The sequence below is a fragment of the Natator depressus genome, chromosome 1, assembly GCF_965152275.1.
Source record: "Natator depressus isolate rNatDep1 chromosome 1, rNatDep2.hap1, whole genome shotgun sequence".
Taxonomy (NCBI): Eukaryota; Metazoa; Chordata; order Testudines; family Cheloniidae; genus Natator; species Natator depressus.
In genome coordinates this window covers 246,189,714-246,208,547 of record NC_134234.1, presented here as the reverse complement: position 1 = coordinate 246,208,547, position 18,834 = coordinate 246,189,714, and the positions used below count along the sequence as shown (strand labels likewise).

The window sequence follows — 18,834 nt, the reverse complement described above, 5'->3', positions numbered from 1 at the left end:
CAGCTTAAAGGTTGCAAGTAAACAAAAGCATCAGGAGTTAGCACAGAGGAGATCCACAAGCCAAAATAAGAAATACACCTGATAGCATCTAACTAAACATTCACTATCCCAATTATTTTTTCTGGGTATGGAAGATACTTTTTCATACCTGGTTCAAACCTTACACAGCATTCCTGCTTATAGCATTGCTGCTCCATGTCCCTCCAGCCCAGAGAACAACAGACAAAGGGAAAGTTTCTTTCCCAATTTTTAAAAGTTTTAGCCTTCCCATTGGCTCTTTTGGTCAGGTGCCCACTTTTTTTATTTTCTCTTTACCTGGGGGACTTTTAACCCTTTACAGGTAAAGCAAGAAGAGAACAGCTACCAAGAGGGATTTTACAGCTAACTGGCTGGCTGGCTAGTCATTAAAGGGAGCTACCCCCCACTTATCACACAGTTCCTCAGGGGCCTTCAGACATGATACAAACAGTAAGGGTGAGGTTAAGGGAACGGAGCAATGCAAACAAGATTAAATTTGTTAAGATTAAAGAGGTCACTTGAATGAAGAGTCAGAACCTTTACAGGAATGTGTTTAGGTAGCTGTAACATCCCTCCAGTGAAAGCTGAGTGACAATCTCTGGTCTCAGTTTGCGGATGCTTCGGTGCTGCTGAGGACCCAGTGAAATTTCACTATGGAGTGATTTCTAACAGAGTGTGGTCAGTTTCCTTCATGGTACATCTACTGTTTGAAATCCAGGTCCAGTCATGGTTGTTCAGGTGCCTAAACCAGAAGCCAATAACAGACAAGCCCTCAGCAGCACAAAATGAGCATTGAGTAAGCATGCAGAGATGGGGTTCCATGTGGTTAAAGTCTGTGCAAGAGGTTGTCTAACAAGACCACACCTTCAGTTCAGTGTGGACCACCACTGTGTGGAGGAAGGTTGCTCCCTCCACAGTAACTTGATCGCTTTGTGGCAATGAGCCTCTGATGCTGGCAGTCATGATGGTATGAGTGAATTCTTTGAAAAGACCTTAGACTAGTTGTCACTTAGCTCTCACTGCATTTTCCAATTCCTTGCAAGACAGACATCCACCAACAGTACAATGTGCAGCATTTATCCAAGGATCCTGTGGACAGCCTAAAGTAAAACAACCTGAATCCTGCCTACAGTGCCATTATGTGCCTGGCTGGCAGCCATAAACAGCCTTCTAACATCCCCATCATGAAACCAGACAGTTCTCCCTACTCACTGAGGGACAGAAAACAAGTTATGAAAGTGTGCTGAACCATGCACCCTCTGACATGGCTGCAGACCCATGGACAAACACTGATCCTCCATTGCTCAGGAAAGTATGAAAGGCCACCCAAAATTTAACGAACAGACATGCTGCTAGACCTGATGATATTCCACCCAAGCTGCTCAAAGATGCCTTGGAACCAGTGAGCATCAGCCTGCATCATCTTAAAAGTGTGGGTGTCAAACAGAATGGAAAGACTGCATCATAGTGTCCCTGAATGAGGGCAAAGGATCTCTCTCTGTGTGTGGCAACTACAGGCCAATCTCATTGTTGTCCGTTCCTGGAAAGGTCTTCACCCACGTTCTGCTTGGTAGGATGCAGCCACTTCTTAAAAGACATCATAGAATCATAGAATATCAGGGTTGGAAGGGACTTCAGGAGGTCATCTAGTCCAACCCCCTGCTCAAAGCAGGACCAATCCCCAACTAAATCATCCCTGCCAGGGCTTTGTCAAGCCTGACCTTAAAAACTTCTAAGGAAGGAGATTCCACCACCTCCCTAGGTAACACATTCCAGTGTTTCACCACCCTCCTAGTGAAAAAGTTTTTCCTAATATCCAACCTAAACCTCCCCCACTGCAACTTGAGACCATTACTCCTTGTTCTGTCATCTGCTACCACTGAGAACAGTCTAGAGCCATCCTCTTTGGAACCCCCTTTCAGGTAGTTGAAAGCAGCTATCAAATCCCCCCTCATTCTTCTCTTTCGCAGACTAAACAATCCCAGTTCCCTCAGCCTCTCCTCATAAGTCATGTGTTCCAGTCCCCTAATCATTTTTGTTGCCCTCTGCTGGACGTTTTCCAGTTTTTCCACATCCTTCTTGTAGTGTGGGGCCCAAAACTGGACACAGTACTCCAGATGAGGCCTCACCAATGTCGAATAGAGGGGAACGATCACGTCCCTCGATCTGCTGGCAATGCCCCTACATATACACCCAAAAATGCCATTGGCCTTCTTGGCAACAAGGGCACACTGTTGACTCACATCCAGCTTCTCGTCCACTGTAATCCCTAGGTCCTTTTCTGCAGAACTGCTGCCTAGCCATTCGGTCCCTAGTCTGTAGCGGTGCATGGGATTCTTCCGTCCTAAGTGCAGGACTCTGCACTTGTCCTTGTTGAACCTCATCAGATTTCTTTTGGCCCAATCTTCTAATTTGTCTAGGTCCCTCTGTATCCTATCCCTACCCTCCAGCATATCTACCTCTCCTCCCAGTTTACTGTCATCTGCAAACTTGCTGAGGGTGCAATCCACATCATCCTCCAGATCATTTATGAAGATACTTTTGCTTCCCCTACTAATTCTTCCCGGTTTGTGAGCAGCAGGTCAAGAAGAGCTCTGCCCCAGTTGGTTCCTCCAGCACTTGCATCAGGAAATTGTCCCCTACAGTTCCAAAAACTTCCTGGATTGTCTGTACACCGCTGTATTGCTCTCCCAGCAGATATCAGGGTGATTGAAGTCTCCCTTGAGAAGCAGGGCCTGCGATATAGTAACTTCCGTGAGTTGCCGGAAGAAAGTCTCGTCCACCTCATCCCCCTGGTCCGGTGGTCTATAGCAGACTCCCACCATGACATCACCCTTGTTGCTCACACTTCTAAACTTAATCCAGAGACTCTCAGGTTTTTCTGCAGTTTCATACTTGAGCTCTGAGCAGTCACACTGCTCCCTTACATACAATGCAACTCCCCCACCTTTTCTGCCCTGCCTGTCCTTCCTGAACAGTTTATATCCATCCATGACAGTACTCCAGTCATGTGAGTTACCCCGCCAAGTCTCTGTTATTCCAATCACATCATAATTCCTTGACTGTGCCAGGACTTCCAGTTCTCCCTGCTTATTTCCCAGGCTTCTTGCATTTGTGTATAGGCACTTGAGATAACTTGCTGATCATCCCTCTTTCTCAGTATGAGGCAGGAGCCCTCCCCTCTCGCGTGCTCCTGCTTCCTCCTGGTATCCCACTTCCCCACTTACCTCAGGGCTTTGGTCTCCTTCCCCCAGTGAACCTAGTTTAAAGCCCTCCTCACTAGGTTAGCCAGCCTGCTCGTGAAGATGCTCTTCCCTCTCTTCATTAGGTGGAGCCCGTCTCTGCCTAGCACTCCTCCTTCTTGGAACACCATCCCATGGTCAAAGAATCCAAAGCCTTCTCTCTGACACATCACCATTCGTTGACTTCCAGGATTCGATGGTCTCTACCCAGGCCTTTTCCTTCCACGGGGAGGATGGACGAAAACACCACTTGCACCTCAAACTCCTTTATCCTTCTTCCCATCATCCACAGCAATCAGGTTTCACTGTTGGGCAGTTGATAACGGATGCTGTATTTACCCTCCAGCCTCTGACTGAGCTGTACTGAGAATTTAACTGCCCACTTCACATGGCATATATCAACATCAAACCAGCCTTTGATTTGGTCAACAAGTCAGCACTTTGGCTCGCACTGAAAGAAGTTGGAGTTCCAGATGTTTTGCTAAATCTGGTATGCAATCTTCACACTGATTCCAGTGAGAGAATGCATATTGGTTCATAAAAAGAACAGGAGGACTTGTGGCACCTTAGAGACTAACAAATTTATTAGAGCATAAGCTTTCATGGGCTACAGCCCACTTCATCGGATGTGTCGGAGAAAAACACAGTTCTCACTCTCAGGTTGGGTGCAGCAAATCAGATACCCTTTATTACCTCAAGCAATTGCACAGAGGGTGAGAGTGCACTAGGACACAGGGTTTCCCTGACCTAGGCAGGTCTCTCCCAGATAAATAATTAGATAAACAATTAGAGCAAGTATTTAGATCTTTATTACAGACAATAATAAGCAACAACTGCATATTGTTTATATATATTCCTTCATGATATCTTATTTTTCTTACCATTTTTCTTATAGTCTGCATTCTATTCTTATCTAATACAAGGTCACAACAGCCTCTTTCCCAGTAGTTTTCCACTTGCTTCACAGTATCCCCGCTTCTACAAATCTCACGTTATTAAAGCTAGAGTTAGCCTGACTCCTGCTCATTTCAGAGGCCTGCATCCAAATTCCCTTTATCTACTTCCACAGATGCATAGAATGGAACATATAGTAAGAAGATTATGTATGTATGTATAATTAAGATGAGCTATTATCATCAGGAGAAAAAAAACTTTTGTAGTGATAATCAAGATGGCCCATTTAGACAGTTGACAAGAAGGTGTGAAGATACTTAACATAGGGAAATAGATTCAATATGTGTAATGACCCAGCCACTCCCAGTCTCTATTCAAACCCAAGTTAATAGTATCTAGTTTGCATATTAATTCAAGCTCGTTGGAGTCTGTTTTTGAAGATTTTCTGTTGCAGAATTGCCACCCTTAAGTCTTTTACTGAGTGGCCAGAGAGGTTGAAGTGTTCTCCTACCAGTTTTTGAATGTTATGATTCCTGATGTCAAGATTTGTGTCCATTTATTCTTTTGCATAGAGACTGTCCGGTTTGGCCAATGTACATGGCAGAGGGGCATTGCTGGCACATGATGGCATATATCACATTGGTAGATGTGCAGGTGAACGAGCCCCTGATGGCGTGGCTAATGTGATTAGGTCCTATGATGGTGTCACTTGAATACATATATTCAAACTTGGGTTTGAATAGAGACTGGGAGTGGCTGGGTCATTACACATATTGAATTTATTTCCCTGTGTTAAGTATCCTCACACCTTCTTGTCAACTGTCTAAATGGGCCATCTTGATTATCACAACAAAAGTTTTTTTCTCCTCCTGATAATAGCTCATCTTAATTAATTAACTTCTTACCGTTTGTATGGCAACTTCCACTTTCTCTGTATGTATATATCTTCTTACTATATGTTCCATTCTATGCATCCGATGAAGTGGGCTGTAGCCCACGAAAACTTATGCTCTAATAAATTTGTTAGTGTCTAAGGTGCCACAAGTACTCCTGTTCTTTTTGCGGATACAGACTAACATGGCTGCTACTCTGAAACCTATTGGTTCATAGTTTTTGCTACATTTCTATACAACCTTAGGCCTGCAGGAGGGATGCATTCTCACCCTGGCACTATTCTGTTGAACTATCAACTGGATATTAGGACTTGCTGCTCCACACATCAGAAACAAGGTTGATCAAGAAGCATTCACTGACCAAGACTATGCAGATGATGGTCTTGCTTTAGAATTTCAGTCCTGCCCTCCAAAGTGTCCAAGATGCTGCCCACGCTATGAGGTTAAACATCTCATTGCAAAAGACTGGGGTCCAGAACCTCAGAGCTAGGCCACCAAAACCTCTGGTGCAGGTGGGGTTGAGTACTGTGGAGAACATTGAGGAGTTCATCTACCTACGCTGCCAGCAGAGTTCAAACGACCACAGGAAACTGGATATTCTTTGATGAATAGGTCTTGCTGCCTCCTGCATGCAGTCCATATCTAGCTTATGGGTGCAATTATGTCTTTGTCCTGAGACAAAGTTCAGGATCTATCAAACCTGTATTGCTATATGGATCAGAAACCCTGGACCACTTTCAGGCAGACTTGGACTGGCTAGAGGCATTCCATATGCCCTGGCCCTGCCAAATTCTGAGCATAAAGAGGTTTGACTGTGTGAACTGTCATAATGTTGCAGAGATCTGGCCGTCCTTCAGTCACTCATATTCAAAAGCAACATTGCATGCTCTTCAGCCACGTCACCAGGATGAACAAAAACACTTCCGCACACCATGTTCTCAAACTCTTCATTGATGCACAAAGAGGTGTGCAGCCTGACCGTACCTGGCACCACTTGTAGGGCTGCCCCAGACATTCATGGATTCTCAGGATTGAGCCAGATATAGGAATTTTACTGCATGCTGCCAGGTGTGACGCCATCAACCATGGTCACTCCGGCTGTCACAGCTGTTCTCTGGGTGTTTGATGATGACGCCCTCCAGAGGTTCGAAGGCCCTGTCTACGCTGAGGGATTTCAGCTATCAGCAACAAGCCACCAGTATAATGGCATCAGTACAAAGCCCCTCATAGGCAGGTGACGCTGCTGTAAATCACAACTCCAGCAGCTTTGCCTGTCTATACGAGGGGTTCGTTCTGGTGCAGCTACACTGATAGCTGTAATTAGGACACATCTCCAGTACAGCAATGGGATATTTTTAAATAAAATAATGATTGCAGTAAAACAAAGAGCATGTTATTTAGCGGTTTCTCTCCACACAATATTCATTGCTTTCAGCACACAAATAACTGGTCTATCACTATACAGTTTTCACGTAACAGTGGGAAGTTTGCAAAAAACGCCTCTTAGGAAGCCTATTGATATCACACTTCCTATGCAACACTAGGCTGTTATCCCGCAGGGCATGTGGCCTCCTCATTGTGTAACAAACAATATGATCAAAGAGAGAAGAGTATATACGCCCACACATGAGTAAATCCTTAGCCATTAGTTAAAGTATTAACATGTACAACATAATAAATTGTTTGTCTCATCGAGTCTCCTTGTGAGCTAGACTACTATATGTAATGGTGATAACTAGACTCCGGGTGGTAAGAATTACAGCAGAGAAACCTCAAGTAAAATAGGAAATATAAATCCTCCCAAAGGGGGAAAAAAGCCATGCAATTCAGTTTGTTTCTACATTGGAGATGGGGTGTAAGAAAATCCTCCTTCAATTAAAGATTTGCTACATTCACAGTGCAGACATTACTTCACAAAGATAGATGGTGGGTTAGAGGATTTTTTTTTAACATACTTATTGTATTTTGTCATTATGTACAATTGATTTTTTTGTATTTATATGCTAGAATAAGCATATATATAAGAATAAGCTAGTGAGTCTCCCCATAGCAACCCAGGCTCCCATGGCAGCTCTTACTATGGCCTGGCTCCAGCTTCTGGCTTCCTGGGAGAAAGAGGAGGAGCAGGGGGCAGGGCCCCAGTTCCAGCACTGGTACCCAGCCCCCCCCCTTCTACCCAGGTTCCAGCACTCCTGCAGGGGGCCCCCCAAATTGGCCAGGGTCCCAGACACAGACCCCAAGTGTTAATCTTCCACTGGGTATACATGATGAGAAGAGAAATGCCAGTCATAAGTATACCACCAAAAGCTCAGTGCTAAGGAGCTATAACAGTATATGATAGATACATGCCAACATAGACGGACTAGTCTATACAATTTGATGATAAAGGTCCAGTTGAGGATATGCAAACATATAAGGCCAAATTTCAACATGCAATCCAGCACCTAGCTATATAAACAGTACTAAAATACAGCATACAGAAAATGGATGCACAGCACTGCTAAAGCAGTATAGCTGAGACCTCTAGTCAACATAGAAGTACAAGAGGTTAAAGAACAATTAAGAAGAAAGACTTACAAAAACCCCAAGGTTTTAAAGACTGCAAATCAACAATACCTCCAAATTAAGTTTAACATCACACACATACAAGACATAAATGAGGACTAATTTTATACCTCCCCTATCCCCAAACAATACCTTACTAATTTCTCAGAATGATTATCAGAACAATGAATTACTCAAGGCCTTTACCTACACCCCTTTACATCACCTGTACTCAGCAGCATACATCTCCCCTCTTTCTAACATCTTCTCTTTTTCTCCTGATGCTTGAATAAGGCTGTATTTAAAAGGTCCTAGCCCCCTCCTCTTCTCCCAGCATGCTCACCAATAGGATATAAAATGAGAAAAAGGAACCTGTGGAATGACTTGTTTCTTCAGGTGCTCTTTTGGATAGTAATCTTATTTTATGTTGATAAGGTGTTTCTGTAAAGTAGTTATATTTCTTTAGTACTAAGAATAATTCAGCTTTTTAGGAAAGGGATATTTGATGCATTTTTCTCTTAAAGCTCAAATCTCAGGGCTTTGTTAAAAGATACATTAAATAAAATAAGCTTGTTAATGAGTGGGTTTCTTCTTTCTAAAACCTTCCTATTATTGCTTACAATTGTGTGTTTGTCTAGTCAGAGTATTCATAAAATCCTCTCTCTCTCCCCAGAGCTCCATAGGCTGTACGGATTGTTCTCCAGGCTGGTCCTTCTGTGCATATTTTAAAAGCATAGTTGAATGCCTATTTTGGAATTCTGAACCTATGGTATGATGCTACCTCACCTTAAGTAATGTTAAGGTTAGTCTGAAACCTCACTGTTCTCTTCCTAGGAAATAAACTGAAACCACATAAGTACTGAATAGCTGTTGGCTAATAACTCTAGTAGCTGATCAAGAGCTTAGTACATAGATGCTCTTCTCATTCTTAATGGAAGCTGCTAGATTGTGTGCTCCCTGGAACACATGGACAACTTATTTAGATCCCCAATTAGCAACTGAGTTCCCTTGAAAACCTAGCCTCACATAGCTACTACCAACCTGAGCTGTAGGTGAGAGGCTCCAGATCCCATTGCTAAACTTATCCAGAGACCCTTTTTCCTAAATACTATTTTATAGGCTATTTATGCCAGCTTAAAACACACTAGTAATTCTAGCTTCCAAGGAGTAAATGTACCATCAGGATTGTTGTTTGTCTTTAAACTGTTTTAATAGTTCAGCTTTAGAGTTAAAAAAATGTAACTTTCAATCTGTTTGCCGGTCAAAGGTGGAGGTTGGGCTCAGTCTGTGAAGACATAGGAAAAGTAAAGCAGAGAGGCCGTGTACAATGCTGTGTGTGATACAAACATGTTCTAGTCCACGTACAAGAAACCCTTCTATGTGCTTTTGGTCAAGACTATGGGAAAAAGCTGGATGAAATAATTGAGAATCGGACTCCCTTTAACTTCTTTGACAACTTTATTCCAAGCTAGGTATGGCATAGAAACTGCTCTTATGTTGGCAGATCTACTCCTGGGGGTGGATATAAATCAAGTGTAAATACTGATATCAGGTCTCCCAGCTACCTTTTGATACTGTTGATGTTGACCTTGAGGTGGTTTTGTGTTTGCAGTCCCTGACAGGAGTGGCTAGGACTGAGTTTTGGTTGGCTACTTCTTTTATGAGTCATCCCAAAGGGCAGGGTTACTCTACTTTCCCCCAGTAGTCCCCTTTTGTGGGGTGTGACAAGGAATTAGTCTATCACTCTCTTAAACAAGTGTGTGTAATTGAGAGAGCTGAGTGAGCGTGGGTAAGGGTGGTCCCCATATTGTTGACAGCTGATTTTTAGGATCATTCATTTTGATATTACAGCTAATCTAAGGAGTGTGGTTGGGCACCCTTAGGACATGGGTGAGGACTTGCTGCCTGATTGCTTTGGTTTTTTATTTTTAGTAGTAGACAGATGAAGGTAAGGTGTCTGGGGAGCAACTGGAGGATCTGGCTGAGGTTATCAGGCTCCTCTCCCCTGGGTGACATTGGGTACATACATCCTATGTACCCACAGCTTCAATGGAGCTGGTGGGAGGTTAGAGTCTCAGCTGCTTTTAGGTGAGCCAGTAGTAGCAGTGACCAAAACTTCTTTCTATCGACACTTGGCCAGCAGGCTGTGCTCTCCTCTTTTGCATGAAGACTTAATCAGCTCTAGATTGGACTTCTGCAGTGCATTCTACCTAGGGCTACACCACAAATCCATTTAGAAGGTCAGACGTCAGTGGCCCACTTGTCAGGATGAGTATTTCACCACAAGGACACAAGTTCTGGTTTGAGATCTGCCCTGGCTGCCTACTTGCTTCTGGGTAGAATTCAAGATGTGTTCTGACCTACAAAGGCCTGAATGGCTGCCTCTGCAGGTAGTATCTCCTACTAGTTCTACAGAGAAGCTCAGCAGAGATGGCCAATCTGGATCCTCCTTGATATAAAAGGTGGATGCTAGCAGGATATTCTCCATGAGCATTCTCTGTCCCTCCCCCAAGTCCAAATTAGCATGGCTCTAGTGATTCTCAAGAATTCTACAAAGGTAACTCTGATTTATCTCCATATATTTTTAAGGCCAGAAGGGACCATTGTGATAGTCTAGTCTGACCTTCTGCATAACACAGGCCATAGGACTTCTCTGTATGTATTCCTGCTTCAAATCCTATGGCCACGTTTTGAATGAGTGCCTATCTTACAAAAACATCCAATCTTGATTTAAGAATTGCCAGTGATGGAGAATCCACTACCACACTTGACATGTTATTCTGATGGTTAATTACCCTCCCTGTTAAAGTATGCCTTATTTCTAGTTTGAATTTGCCTACAGTTTAACTTCGAACCATTTGATCTTGTTATACCTTTGTCTGCTAGACTGAAAAGCCCTCTTATGAAATCTGTGTTCCTCGTGTAGGTACTTAGGACTGACATGATCACAATAGATTCAGCTCTTTGAATCTCTTACTATAAGGCATGTTTTCCAATCTTTTAATAATTCTTTGAGGCTCTTCTCTGAACCCTCTCCAACTTATCAACATCCTTGTTCAAGTGTGGTTACCAGAACTGGTCACTGTATTCTAGCAACAGTTGCACTAGTGCCAAATAAAGAGGCAATATAACCTCTTTACTTCTATTTAGGACTCCTCTGTTCATAGGCACAGACTGCCCCTCTGCCTGGTGGGTGCTTGACACCCTGGCCCCGCCCCTTCCTGCCCCGCCCCCTTCCTGCAAGTCCCCACCCCACCTCTTCTCTGCCTCCTCCCCTAAGCGTGGCCCGTCCCCACTCCTCCCCCTTCCTCCTGAAAAGTCCTAAGTGCCGCCAAACAGGTGTTAGGGGGTGGGTGGTGGGAAATGCTGAGAGGGGCTGAGGGAGGAGTGGGGATGGGGCATCCTGGGGGGGGGCAAAGGAGGGGGGAGCTTGGCTGCTGGTGGGTGCGGAGCACCTGCTAAATTTTCCCTGTGGGTGCTCCAGCCCCGGAGCACCCACGGAGTCGGTACCTATGCCCCTGTTCATACATCCAAGGATCACATTAGCCCTTTTGGTCACAGCATTGCCCTGGGAGCTCATGTTTGCTGACTCTCCCCCATGATGCCCAAGTCTCTTTCAGAGTCACTGCTTTCCAGAGAAGTCCCCACATCCTGTAAATGTGACCTATAGTCTTTGTTCCTATGTGTATGACCTTCTATTTGGCCATATTGAAATACATATTGTTGCCTGGGCCCACTTTACCAAGTGATCCAGATTGCTCTGTATCAGTAACCTGGCCTTTTCATTATTTACCACTCCCCGAGTTACCTGCAAACTTCAGTAATTTCGTGTTTTCCAAGTCATTAAAAAAAAAAAAAAAAGACAAATCATGTCCTTGGCCCTACATGTGAGACCCCAATGGAAACGTAGGTGCTGGTTGATTCTCCCTCTTATAAATACATTATGTAACCCGTTTTTAATCCACATGATGTTGGAGTTTTTGTGTCGTTCCTTAAGGTGCAGTACAGTACCAAGTCCAATGTCTCTCACAACTCTAAGTACACACAAACTATCTTTATTGACCAACTTGTAATCTCATCAAATGATGATTAGTTTGACAAGAGCGGTTTCCCATAAACCCACGTTGATTGGCACTGATTATATTCCCTGCCTTTAATCCTTTGCATCCCACATCAGCTGTAGCATTATTTTCCTGTGACACAGAAGCCCGTTGGTGCCAAATGGCAGCGGGATCACTGTTCATTACAAGCGACTCCTGTTTCAGACCTGACAGCCTACTGAGGTGAACTTGTGAAGTTCCAGGCCCTGCTCCACAAGCTCCATGATGCATGCATACATAGCTAGTCGAGAGTGGCTCCAAACCTGCAGCCACAACGCATATAGCTACACTATGTAGTCTGGAAAGATGTAAATTAGGCCTGTAAGGACCTGAGAGAAATGTGCACAAAAAGAAGTTTGCATGTGGTACTTCAAATATCAATCCTTTAAGAAGGTGGTAGGTACATAGACCAATAATGATTAGGAATGCCTGAGCTAGGACACTGATACAAATGGTCTTGAATGCTTATGGATCAGAGTTGTCTGTGATTTGGAAACGGATAATGCCATATTTGACAGTGCCATTCTTCTCTCCCCCCCCCCCCCGCCCCCGGTGCACTCCTAAATAGGTTCAGCCAGTGACACTCATACATGCCTCTTCAAATTGCACACCTGCTACAAAGCAAGGAAGTGGGGTATTAGGATGTATAAACAGTGAAATAACCTACACCACAAAGTTGGGGGTTGAGAAACAATTCCGCTGAGTCTCCATTTCAATTGGATATAAGGCAAGACCCATAAAATGTTTCTACATGTGTAGATTTAAAAGTGGAGCGAAAACATCAAGACCTTAATTATAGGATAGAAAATAACTAGATGAAGCACAAATGGAGCTGGGAAATCTATTTACACTGTGGGATAAGGGCATAACCTAGGAGCCTGGTGTGAGATTAGAAAAGGAGAGCCTTAAATTGGATTTCAGAAAGGGATTGTCCCCTCGGGGACATCACTGGTATGTGGGATAGCTTATTGTAACAGAGCAGAAACTATTTATGTGAGGGATTTTAAAATTCAGAATAAATAAATGAAGTAAATCATAATGGGATAAAGTTAGAGAAGTTAGGACTTCTGCCCACAGTGGATGGACCATTCATCAATTCCCTGTGCTCTAAACTTTCTCCATTGCTATCAAAATGCATTAGTATAGTAGCATTTTTCCTTATTTCATGCCTCTAAAGCTATTTGGGGGTGGAGGGCTGCAGTCATTTGTGATTGCAATATACTAACTCAAGCACCTAGAGTGCCTAACATTAAGCTCTCAAATCTGTGTTTAGCCACATAAATAAGTTGGCCTGTTTCTCTTCTCCTCTCCCCCTTTCCTAAAATATCCAGCAGCTCTTACTGAAGTCAGTGGAAGAGGTTGGATGCTGTTTCCCCCTTCTGAAAAACTGGGGCCCTTTAGACAGCTAACTATGGATTTAAAGGCCTAATTAAAAAATAAAATAATCTGTGCTACAATGTCTGGTGAGGAGGGTGTAACACACTTCTGTGCTGAGAAGAGAGACTGAACCTTATTTCCATCCTGGCCCCAGTGCCCTGGTCCTTTTGTATTTAATGTATAGATGGGTGGATTGCAACTGAATGAGTCCCTAACGCTTTTTTGCTTGATGCTGGGACAGAACTGTGAAAAGGTGCTTAAATGAGACTAACCAGGAGAAAGATTTTTATGCCTGGATGGGGGAGGACAAAAGGGCCGTATGAAGATTAGGTACAGAAAAAGGCACATGCTGAACACATTTGAAATGGAAACTAAATTGGCCAAGGGATCTCCTGAGTGTTTTGATGCACATGTAATTCCAATTGACTTCAACAGTGGGCACATGCAACAGCTGAAGAAGTGAACCCTAAATGTCAGTTTCTGAACAGCATTAATAGCAAAGGAAATTCAATACAAATACAAGTTTAGCACAGACAGAAGTGATGGGAATAACTGGGGCTTCATGCTAGTAACTGGGGTATTAATAATCAAAGGGATAATCTCTACTACTAATATAAAAAGCAATGAACAACTGGTGCCATTGACTGAAATGCTAAACTGAATGTTGCTCTTGTGAGTCTTTCACATGGGTTTGGAGTTGTCCTTTAATTACTGGAAGAAGAATCATAGAATCATCGAATCTCAGGGTTGGAAGGGACCTCAGGAGGTCATCTAGTCCAACCCCCTGCTCAAAGCAGGACCAATCCCCAACTAAATCATCCGATTTGTAAATAATGTAAAGACTGAAAAGCACCCTTTCCCCCCCCAAAAAGACAATCTCTGACTTTGGGCAGGGGAATGAATTAGCCAAGTCTGATCTAGAGGCAAACTATGACAACGGGGGGATGAGTACTGGATTTCCTCTCCTGAAAGCAAAGGAATGGATTGATGTAAACAAGGGGTTTAAAACAAGTCTTCCATTAATAAAATAATGGGCCATCGTCCTGAAAGGACTAGCATAATCGGAACCCGCATGCTTAGAGGGGCAATAGGAACAGTGAACGAATCAATGCGAGGGAGAGCAGACGCGACTGAAGGCGAATCCAGGATAGTGTAGCTCAGGGGCACGCGTGCCAAAAGCGGCACACGAGTTGATTTTCAGTGGCACTCACACGGCGCAGGGCCTGGCCACTGGTCCGGGGTGGGGGGGCTCTGCATTTTAATTTGATTTTAAATTAAGCTTCTTAAACATTTTAAAAACCTTATTTACTTTATATACAACAATAGTTTAGTTCTATATTACAGACTTATAGAAAGAGACCTTCTAAAAACGTTAAAATGTATTACTGGCACGCAAACCCTTAAACTAGAGTGAATAAATGAAGACTTGGCACACCACTTCTGACAGGTTGCCGACCCCTGGTGTAGCTACTGCATTCAATGGTTTGGCACACACGAGCCGCTGGGGAGGTGAAGACTGAGCTAAAGGCTGATGGGCATCTCCTGGTTTGACAGGAACCATGACTTGTTCCAAAAACCCTTATTTCCTCCTGCGATGAGCCCCGAAGTGATTCGAGGAGTCAGCAAACAGACTAACCTTGTTTGGCAGTGGAAGCCCGCTGCAAGCATAAGCCACACGCAGACGCCCCTCCTCCCCAAAAACCACAACCCCTTTCAGCTTCCTCTCTCTCCTCCTGCGCTCCTAGCACACCCTTGCTTTTAGCAGGTACTTAAAGCCACCCGGAAAAGAAAAGTCGCGTGCTTCTGATGAAGCTGGTTTAACGGGGACCATCTCTCCGCTCTCTCCTGCGCTGAGTCGCTCCCCCGTGCCTAACGAGAGCGGGCAGTTAATATTTCACCCTGCTGCAAATTTGCTTTCAGGAGAATGGAAGGGCAACCCTGACCTGGCCTGTCAGTCATGCCCCATGACGAAGTTGGAAACGCTACCCCAGGCTGTTCTTAGGGGATCGCACGCGTGTCGCTGGCCCAGGGCAGGCCGAGCAGCAGCAGTTTTCGTTCTCTCGCGCGCGCCCTCTAGTGCCATAGCCTGGGGCGCGCGCCACACACAAAGTGAGCCCTTGCTGCTTTCATTCAGTCTTTTAGAAAGTTGCAGTCAAGTGTTTTATCATCTGCATCATGAATCTAACGGCTGCAAACCACCGCATACCTCTGAGCGATGGGAACAGCATCCCAGTGATTGGACTTGGCACCTACGCTGACCCCAAAAAAGTAAGTACCTATCCTCTACTTTTCCTTTTTATCAACACACTTATTGCTCGGATCAGGCTGCCAGACTTTGTTCTGAGCACAAAGATCCAGGAGGACTGTTAAAAGTTGATACTTTCCTTTCAGAGGCACTGCTGGCTTAGGCACTTGCCTTACAATGCCTTTCTGCTGGCATCCTGGAGGGTTCTTTAAATTTAAGATTGTTAGCAGTTCAGGCAAAGTGTGGCCAATCTACGAGCCTCTTCTGTGGTCCTCTCATTCAATTTACTGTGAAGAATTTAAAACCTCCAGTTAACAATGGTGCTTTCACATCCTGAAAGCGGGAAGGACTACAAATATTATAGCAAAGTTTGGACTCTTTCTTGCTAACTTCCAAATATTCCCAGCTCAGTATTTTACAGCAAACAACCAGTGATTGAAATGCTAACTAAAGCCGTGGATAACTCCTACCCCAAGTAATCCGTTCTCTTTAGGACTACTAAATAATCCCTAGCATTTATACAGCATTTTATATCCTCAGTGCTTTACAAAGATTAATTTATTATCTGGGTTGATAGCTAACTACACACCATGATACAGGCATATTTAATTGAAACTTCATAGGGCAGGCTGGTTGAGCTGGCATTTGTCTTACAGTAGTTCAGTGCTGTATTGTTATAAGATATAGAGTGCACAGACACTTTGAGATAGGTGTCAGAGTAGCAGCCGTGTTAGTCTGTATTTGCAAAAAGAAAAGGAGGATTTGTGGCACCTTAGAGACTAACCAATTTATTTGAGCATAAGCTTTCGTGAGCTACAGCTCACTTCATCGGATGCATTCAGTGGAAACAGCGTTCCGTCCACCTATATATGTTTTGTTGACAAATTCTGCCCCATACAACTCTGACTTCATTAAGGTTGCACAGGCTGCTAATCAGGAAAGTTTTAAATTATTGCTAGTCATCTTGGCAGCTGCAGACTGGCTTTAGCTTAGTCCTGAGTTCCCAGAAACCCTGATTCCAGCTGAATCTGTTGAGAGAGAGATATGCTGGAGAGCAAAGTGTGCTTGCTGCACAGTGACTGGGAGACCATCTGCCTTCCCTAAACTCAGTAGCAATTTCTGAGGCTGCAAGCTGGTCAGCAGACCTGCTCTGCTGAGCAAAAAGAAAAACTCAAGTTTCTTGTAGAACACCTTACAGCTGGCTTGGACACTTTCAAAGGAATATTTCTGAAACAAAGACTCAGGATTCCTACATCCTGATTCCTGTGGCTCCCAAAAGCTGAATGCCAAAAGGTTCCAAAATATTCTGTGATCCTTGATGTGATGTCCTGACAGTGAAATAATGAACAAATTGACTGCCTCCCTCTCAAATTACTTGACTTTTATATGCTCTGTGTCATTGTCTTGTGTGAAGTGAGATAAAAATTGTGGGCAGAACCCTGTGCCCTGTAGTACGGTATTGCAGTTAAAATGAACAACTAAGTGTGAGCCAAAACACCCCTGTTATGAAGGTGATTACTTGGCCAACAATGATTTTGTACTTTAGCATATACAGTACCAATAAATTAATACACAAAGGTAAGTATGATCAAAGAGAAAATCCTTTTTGAATAAACATAGCATTGTTGCAGGCAGTACAAGAGTGATCATCACTGAAGGCTTCAGATAGTCTGACAATCAAGGCAGGTTATCTGAGTTAAGACACTTATTACTGTTGCAGAACAAGGGACACAGCAGTGAGACAGGTTCTCACACCCAGACATTAACCCTAGAAATGCAGAGAGTGATGCCTAAAGTCCTTCAGCAGCTTTAGAATTCTATCAGATGAGTATTCAGAAGGTAGTTGATCGGTGGCTAATAGAACGTTAAGGATAGATTATTTCTGGCAAGTGAAACACGTTGTAGCAAAGCAGAATGTTGCATAACCTGGGGGATGGGAGGGGGAGTCAATCTGGCAAATATAACACCTTACTTCAGACATTTCACACTCTGCTTAGCACCAGTTACTCTAGGCACCTAAAGTTTAGGACTAGGACATCAGCCTTAGAACATCTTCCAGGTGCCTCACCCTCTGTAAACTGGATGGGAGTCAGATGTTTGTGGCAGGGAGAGGTTGGACTCCTAAGAGGGGTTGGCACTTGAGAAGGGTCAGGGAGAGGTGGAGAAACTCAAGGGAGTTCTCAAGGGAGAAGTGGAGAAACGAGGCAGTGGGGAAAGGGGTGGTAGAAATGGGGGGCTTGGGGCCATGGCCCCATCACTTTTTTTTACATCATATTACTGGCCATAAGGATGAGCAATGGGGGAGAGAGCAGAGAGGAACAAGGAGGGGAAGGGGCAGCGTGGGGGCGGAGGCCATGGTTTAGTCACTGATGCCCCCCCACACACACACACACACTTGTAGGGAGCTTCTGCTGCTCCTGGGTGGATGTTAATGAACGTGCTAGGGAGAATTGCAGGAGTGTTTGCATTGGTGAGTGGGGCTAGGGCTACACTACGGAGCTTACCACTGCAGTGATGCAGCTGCAGCACTGTTAGTGCAGATGCTCTAGGCTGATGGGAGAGCTCTCTCCCACTGGCCTTGCTCACAGGGGCTGGAGTAACTATGTCAATGGGTAGGGTGGAGGGCAGGACACCTGACTGGGTAGTGGTTAAAGGGTCAGCAGTTTGGAGATGGGCAGCTCACTTGCTGGGAGAGTTGCAGAGAGAGTCTGGCATTTATCAGTTGGCAGGTGATATCCTGACTAACTTGCACTGCACTACAGACAAGTTGCTTTGCTTGAACGTTCTGGCAATCCTGCATGGGGATGTTACACTGAAGTAATTCTGTAGTGTAGACAAGGGCATAGAAACTGCCCCTCTGCCATGGACATTGGCCAAACCGGACAGTCTCTATGCAAAAGAATAAATGGACACAAATTTGACATAAGGAATCATAACATTCAAAAACCAGTAGGAGAACACTTCAAGCTCTCTGGCCACTCAGTAAAAGACTTAAGGGTGGCAATTCTGCATCAGAAAATCTTCAAAAACAGACTCCAACGAGCCTGAATTAATATGCAAACTAGATACGATTAACTTGGGTTTGAATAGAGACTGGGAGTGGCTGGGTCATTACACATATTGAATCTATTTCCCCATGTAAAGTATCCTCACACCTTCTTGTCAACTGTCTAAATGGGCCATCTTGATTATCACTACAAAATTTTTTTTCTCCTGCTGATAATGGCTCATCTTAATTAATCAGTCTCTTACCGTTTGTATGGCAACTTCCACCTTCTCTGTATGTATATACCTTCTTACTATATGTTCCATTCTATGCATCCAGTGAAGTGAACTGTAGCTCATGAAAGCTTATGCTCTATTAAATTTGTTAGTCTTTAAAGTGCCACAAGTCCTCCTGTTCTTTTTGCGGATACAGACTAACACGGCTGCTACTCTGAAACCTTCCTTTTCACTGGAGTATAATCCCAGTTTCTATGCCCTTGTCTACACTACAGAATTACTTCAGTGTCACATCACCA

The 18,834-nt window shown here is 44.0% G+C and overlaps 1 protein-coding gene across 1 annotated transcript in view; it reads left to right on the top strand.

The window, feature by feature from the left end:
- Positions 1-18,834, top strand: part of AKR1D1 (aldo-keto reductase family 1 member D1) — a 95,982-nt gene that overhangs the window by 29,840 nt on the left and 47,308 nt on the right. The window contains exon 2 of the mRNA XM_074949676.1: positions 14,989-15,336. Coding sequence (XP_074805777.1) covers positions 15,244-15,336 — 93 coding nt within the window. The 5' untranslated portion in view covers positions 14,989-15,243. The remainder of the gene's footprint in view (positions 1-14,988; positions 15,337-18,834) is intronic.